At 37.6% G+C, this 6,984-nt stretch overlaps 1 protein-coding gene across 1 annotated transcript; it reads right to left on the reverse strand.

Annotated features, from left to right (window-relative positions):
• Nucleotides 1-1,279: 1,279 nt before the first annotated feature.
• Nucleotides 1,280-6,340, reverse strand: LOC107299936 (TATA box-binding protein-associated factor RNA polymerase I subunit D-like). Its single transcript, XM_015829279.1, has 5 exons — nucleotides 6,272-6,340; nucleotides 4,945-5,338; nucleotides 3,356-3,531; nucleotides 2,306-2,351; nucleotides 1,280-1,383 (listed from the first exon to the last, which is right to left on the reverse strand). Exons 2-5 carry the CDS (start codon nucleotides 5,254-5,256, stop codon nucleotides 1,312-1,314), a joined length of 606 nt encoding a protein of 201 aa, XP_015684765.1. The 5' UTR covers nucleotides 5,257-5,338; nucleotides 6,272-6,340; the 3' UTR covers nucleotides 1,280-1,311.
• Nucleotides 6,341-6,984: the final 644 nt, after the last annotated feature.

Raw genomic sequence — 6,984 nt, forward strand, 5'->3', positions numbered from 1 at the left:
CAAATCTGGGCTATGGGGAGAGGGATGATCAAAAACATCCCAACGGAACTGCTTCAAAAGTTCTTGGGTGTATCTAGCGGTGTGCGGGCGAGCATTATCGTGAACCAACACCACACCGGTAAGTGGTGCCATAGAAAATCCCACCAAATGTGAAGATGCCAAAGGAGTAACTGCTAGTGAAGTTCACAGAGCATGATTCGACCATCAATTCTGAAGTCTATTGTGAATTGTTATGAAAACTCAAGACGAGCCATCCATAACAAGCATCGGGGCACGCTGACTTCCAGTGTGATGTTGGTTCACGATAATGCTCACCTGCATACCGTTAGACGCACCCAAGAACTTTTGAAGCAGTTCCCGTTGGGATGTTTTTAATCACCTCCCTCCATAACCCAGATCTGGCATTGAGCGACCACTACTAAGGAATTTCAAACCTTGTAAGACTTTATGACAAGTGCCTCAATTGGAATGGCGATTATGTAGAAAAGTAATGTAATGTTGTAGTTTTCTAATGTGTACAATAAAAGTTCTGTGTCTGCCAAGTGTCTGTCACTGATAACCAAACGGAGGCTTATTTACGAATTGCCCTTGTAGATCCAATTATATATCCTACAGAACAGAACACTGACGTCCCCTAAAAGCCACTGAAGATGTTACCTAGCCTGGTAACAAAATGTTTGGAAACCAATCCACAAGCCTAGAGAACAAACCTTCATCCTCATCCTACACCCGAGCAACAGATATTCGGCACTATTACACATATCCTCTAGTTCAGTGTTTTTCAACCTTGGAAACTTTAAGATGGGTGGACTTCAACTCCCAGAATTCCTCAGCCAGAGTTGAAGTCCACCCATCTTAAAGTTTCCAAGGTTGAAAAACACTGCTCTAGTTGTCTGGATTACTGGATTTAGTGAGTGCTACCAAGAATTTAGAACTCACCACACCTCATAAATGCAAATTTTAAGTGGTAAGAAAACACCTTTAACATATTAGGATAAGAGGGTGAATGAAACATATGTGCCCTCATTGCGACAAAACTGTGATTGGCTCATTGTCATGCAAACTTTGTGCACGTAAAGCAGTTATACCGGTGTAAAAGCCATTGTCTGATGTTCAGAAAGAATTATACACTTAAGCGCTGAGAGAGGAAAGAAAGAAAAATTAAACCTAAATACCTGGCTTGTATTTTGCTTGCTTCTAAGAGACTTCATTAAGGTAGCTTGGATCTTCAGAATGGTACATTTCATTTGCATGCCTTCTAGGTATTCCATTTTTTTTTTAAAAAAAGTTCTTATTTCTAACAGTTGCCACTCACTTTCTCCTTGCGTTCGATTTCTTCTTTTTCTTGGGAATTTTGCTGCTTAATATGAAGCAGCTGTTGTCCTGGAAAAGAGAAACCAGCAGGGCACTGAAAAAGAACGCCAATATCAGAGCAATTAAGCAGAATCTCAACTCATTTCAAAAATGTATTTTGCAAACAAGCAGGCAGGCAGGCAAATCTGCTGGCATTCTGGAAACCGGTAAATACCTGGAATGCCCTGGGTTAGTGGTTGGGCCCCTTGTCCATTAGTTTAGAAGGGGGGATATTGCTAGCTAGCAAGACTTGCCATTTTAATTTATCTTCTTCTAACTTACTCCATTTCCATTTTCTTTCCTTCTTTTCCATCTCCTTTTTAAAAGTCTTATTTTTGCAGGGCCCTCAACTAACACAGTATTCTGAACACAGAAAACTGGGGATCTAACACTTTTAGCTTCTGCAACAAGCCGTGCAGCCTTATTCTGCAAGATCCAAAACAATGAGCAATAGGATGGCTCAGATAAGCCTTGATTTAGGGACAATCCTTGACTTTAAGACTGTTTACACCTTACAGAAAGTTAACTTACAAGTGTCCTTGTGCTTACAACCGTTGTGTAACCCCCCACAGTCATAACTGCAATTTGTGTGCTTGGCAACTGGCTCGCATTTACAACCAGTTGCAACATCCTATGGTCACATAATCATAATTTCTAAAAAAAATTGCCAATTCCCAGAAAAAAAACGGCCACTATGGAAGTTGGATTTGCTTAATGACTGCTATAAAAATTGGGTCTGTTTCAACTTGTGATGGCAATGACTAAGACAGAAATTCTAGTTCCAATTGTGATCATTAGGTCAAGGCTACCTGTAAAAATATGGAAAGCAGGAATGCTAATTTTTACAACATCGTACAAAATTAATTTTGCATTGGCCTGATTTCTAATGCATTTTCCCAAGATAGAGTGACAGTAGAATTGATGTGGCAAGCTTCAGTTATCAGAAACTTACCACTATTTTGGCACCAATGTTTTCATTCCCAGAAACCTCATCGTTGCTGAAACAGAACAATTATCATATTAGACTTACATCCATCTTCTCTGGCACCATGTTTCCAGAATATGATTACATCTTCAGCTGAATTTATGTTCTAAGCCTCAATATCCAGCCTTCATTTAGCATTACCATTCACATTTTTCCTTTTACCTCTAGCCTTAGCTGCAGAACCTGTATCATAAAGCTACAACTTCAGTTCAGTCGGAAATGTGTGGCTTTTTTAGTTATTTTTTCAAAATTATGCATAGCGCTTGACTTACGACCGATCACTCCTCCATGGGATTCGGTTAACAGCAGCTACAAGGACTAGGATAGCTGTCACTAAACAATGCAGTTGCACTTCNGGTAGTCCTCGACTTAGAACCACAATTGAGCCCATTTCTGTTGTTAAGTGAGACAGTTGAGTTTTATGCCCCTTTCTTGCCAGTTAAGTGAATCACTGCAGCTGTTAAATTAGTAACATGGTTGTTAAGTGAATCTGGCTTCCCCATTGACTTGTCAGGAGGTCAGAAAAGGGGATCACATGACCTTGGGATACTGGAACTGTCATAAATATAAGTCAGTTGCCAAGTGTCCAAATTTTGATCATGTGACCACGGGGGGATGCTGCAATGGTATTAACTGTGAAAACCACTTTTTTTCAGTGCCAGTGTAACTTTGAACCGTCACTAAACAAATAGTTGTAAGTCAAGGACTACTTATACTTGTATTATATTCAATGAAGAGAATAGGGGGCATTTAGTACAAAGCTGATTATATTTTTATTTTGGGCAGCTAAATTCTTAATCCCTGAAAATATTTGGATTCTTTTTTATCAATTGAAAAATGACCCTTGAGTAAAATTTCATCAGAAGCTTTACACAAAAAGGTATCAGATAAAATCATATGGTCTATTAAGATCAGACTGTTTGAAGGGCAAAATTCAATTAAAACTTCAATAATCACATAATTGTGGCTGGGTTTTGGATTGCAAAACCCAACCTTAGGAGGTCTAATTGTACCTACTTGGTCTCTGCAATGGGAGAAATGGGTCCATCGTCGTCCAGGTATTTGTGCCGCCGTGATTCCAAGCATTCATTTTCAAGATCGCCTTCAGCATTCAACTGCGTCAAGGACTTCTTCAAATGATGTTCATATTTCAGCATTTCAATGTATTTGAAAAACCCCTTCAAAGCTGCATGCTGGGAGAGAAGGATTTTTTTTTCAGCCACAAACAAAAGTGCATGTCTAAAAACCACTCAAAAATTAATAGGGGACAAAATTGTCAACTGCAAAGTTTTCCTTCCATCAACACAATCAAGAAACAGCCAAGCATTCTCAACAAAACAATTGAGAGCCTAGATCAGCCTTCCCAACTCATGCTAACCACCGTTAAAACATCTGGAGGTTTATTAATTAGAGGGTTAAAGGGAAATGTTGAGATAAGGGGAATTTTGGTTATTAGATTTAAAATACTTGCAAATTAGTTGAAAATAAGGATTTTGTTTAATATTTAAAAATTAGACCTAAAAGGGAAAAGAAAATGAATTATCATGAATATGTTTGATTAACCCAGGTAATATACATAATGGGTTTGATTTATTAAAGGGGATATTGTATTATTAAATAGGTGATTTAATATGGTGGGAAATAGACAACTTTTAGGAAATAGAACAAGATTAAACTCAAATAGAGAAAATGTGTATTTTGGATATTATATTTTGTTATGAACTGAGACAAGGGAAATGTTGGTTACCCAAAGCCTGCAAATTATAAATATGAAAGGTTAAATTGGAATATTGATGAGAAACTAAAAATTGGGCAAAAGTTAATAACAGGATATGGATTGTTTATGAAGATTGAATGTAATTAAGATATGTATAAGCTAAAAATGTATTGATAAATGTAATAATGATGTTTTCATTGTGTTGATATAACTAGAATTGTACTAGCTTGAATATGAGACAGTAAATGTTAAGGGAAAAGAGAAGAAATATCTGATGTTGTAACCTGAGATTTGCACTAAAGATTTTATTATCGAACTATTGATTAACCCAGTCACCAAGTTGCTTTGTAAATACTTAAATATAAAACTGGAAAATTAATAAAATGTTATTTAAAAAAAAAAACATCTGGAGGTCAGCAAGTGTGTGGATGACAGCCGCAAAAACATTACAGGTATTCGACTTACAAGTTTGTTTAGTGACTATTCAAAGTTACAACGGCACTTAAAAAACTTGAGTTAACACTTTTTACACCCTTATGACCGTTGCAGCATCTCCATGGTTGCGTGATTTATATTCAGATGCTTGAAAACTGGTTCATATTTATGACGGTTGCAACATCCTGGCGTCATGTGATTGTCTTTTGCGACCTTCTGACAAGCAAAGTCAATGGGGAAGCCAGATTCACTGAACAACTGTGCTACAAATTTAAGAACTGCAGGGCTTGACTTAACAAACGGAGCAAGAAAAGTCATAAAATGGAGGCAAAACTCACTTCACAAATGTCTCAGCAACATAAATTCTGGGCTCAATTGTGGTCGTAAGTTGAGGACTACCCCTACTGAACATTCCCCCCCCCCCAAAAAAAAGTAGTGTGGAAGTATAATTTACCTCATATTCTCGCACCACTTTTAAAGGAAGGTGCTTCCGGCCGTAGTATTTCTCCACAAAAGGAAATACAATTCCTCTGTCTTTCATTCTCCTCCTCTGCTCCTCTTCTGGAATTCTGTGTCTTTCCGGCCATTTTCTGCCATACTTGTGAGGTCTACTCACTTTCCTCTCCGTAGGGGTCCGTCGTTTGCGGAAGCGGTGCTGCTTTCTTGTGAAGTGGTAATCAAAGAGGGCTCGAAGATCAATTTTAGGTTTGGGTAACTTCGTCTGGCTCTCGCCCTTCGTCCGAGCTGGGGAAGGGCCGCTCTGCATGGCCACAGAAGATGGCCGCCCGGCAACTCTTGCTGAATTCAAAGCTTTTTTCCTGGAGTGCTTTGATGAATGTGGGCCAGATCTGAGGTAACGAAAGCGAAGAATTACTCCTTAGTAGCACTGCAGATCTGTCCATCTCTACCCAACTCCCAGCAAGTCCAAACCAACGTTGAGCACTGATGATTAATTTCGGATTCATGCCAATAACTTTTCAATAGAGATGGATGCAAAATGGCTACTTGGAGGTGTCATGCTATAAAGCATGATAGAGAACCCATCTCTCTGTGGCTAGAATTACACACGGGCCAAAGGCATATCATGGCTTGATATGGGAAGCCAGCTATCATGGTTTATACAATTGAGGAAAACTGCCTTTATTGGAATGTGACTTTCTTACAGAGCACATGAAATCAAGGAGGACAAGGTGATGCCTGAGCTAAGTCCTCAACTTACAATTCGTTTAGTAACCGCTTGAAGTTACAACGGCACTGAAAAGTGACTTATGACGATTGTAGCACCTCCATGATTATATAATCAAAATTTGGGTGTTTGGTAACTGACTCACATTTATGATGGTTGCATTGTCCTGGGGTCATGCGATCCCCTTTTGCAACCTTCTGACAAGCAAAGTCAATGGGGAAACCAGATTCACTTAACTGTGTTACTAATTTAACAACTGCAGTGATTCACTTAACAAATATGGCAAGGAAAGTCATAAAATGGGACCAAACTCACTTAATTTGGCCACATAAATGTTGGGCTTATCAGATAGAAATAGTATTAATTCCAAATGAAAAGGTCTTTGACGCCGGGTACGTAAGCTTAAAAGAGGAGCCATTTTTTCCCTACAATATTTGGGAAGGTATTAATAGGAGACAATCCAATGTACAGACTAAAGGCAGCTCTCCAATATGACTAATTAAAACATAGTTTGCTAAATGCTGAATATATGCAATGAAATGCAGAATTTATTATTGAAGATATGACTTTCATGACTTCAATAAAAAGCACTCACATTTCTGTATCTTGGTTATCAGGAACAGCTTCAGCTGCTAAAGTTCCTTTTTCATTAGCCACATTTGTTTTTGACCTTGAAAAGACAACAGAAATTAGTTTCACAGAATCAAGGCTGAAATACCTACAGCAGTCTATAAGTCATGAAATCCCAAGCAAACTAATTCAAGAAACAAAAAATCAATTTGCTCAATATTTTATAGCAAAAAAAAAAAAAATTATCTACAGATCTGATTTACCGCAGTGTTTTTAGTAAGCTGTTTTTTCAGTAATCTACAAAATCTTGAATTAAAATTGACAAACAGCAAAATCATTGTAATTAATAGAAACAATTAGCATCCATCGGAAACAAGAGCTAAAAGATATAGCTTTACAGGCAGTATTCAATATTTGCATTCCAGCAGTTCCTTGCTTATTTAAAAAGACCATCCCAAATCTTGTCAATATGCAACAAAAAAAAATCCAAAATAACTTCTACCCTCTTAATGATCTGGAGTATTTGTGAGAATTTACATAGAGACATCTCAAAGATTGAATGAATATGTGAATCCATAAGTTGTAAGACTTGACTCCCTTAACAAGGTTTAACAACAATAGAGTTTTTTGGAAGTTGAATCATGGCAATTGCACTTTTTTTGGTTTGAAACCTTGGGAATATCAACCCTTATCCTTTTAATTTCAATTTCTTTTTTTTTATTGAAAAGTTTTATAAAA

The sequence above is a fragment of the Protobothrops mucrosquamatus genome, unplaced genomic scaffold, assembly GCF_001527695.2.
Source record: "Protobothrops mucrosquamatus isolate PMUCROS unplaced genomic scaffold, P.Mucros_1.0 scaffold5736, whole genome shotgun sequence".
Taxonomy (NCBI): domain Eukaryota; kingdom Metazoa; phylum Chordata; class Lepidosauria; order Squamata; family Viperidae; genus Protobothrops; species Protobothrops mucrosquamatus.

Excerpts from the sequence above, each read along its gene's own strand:
- LOC107299936 (XM_015829279.1), bottom strand. The coding sequence starts at position 5,256 with ATGCAGAGCGGCCCTTCCCCAGCTCGGACGAAGGGCGAGAGCCAGACG. Across the intron at positions 3,532-4,944 it reads AAGTGGTGCGAGAATATGAG|CATGCAGCTTTGAAGGGGTT; the intron begins GTAAATTATACT and ends CTTCTCTCCCAG. Across the intron at positions 1,384-2,305 it reads ACATTGGTGCCAAAATAGTG|GACAACAGCTGCTTCATATT; the intron begins GTAAGTTTCTGA and ends TCTCTTTTCCAG.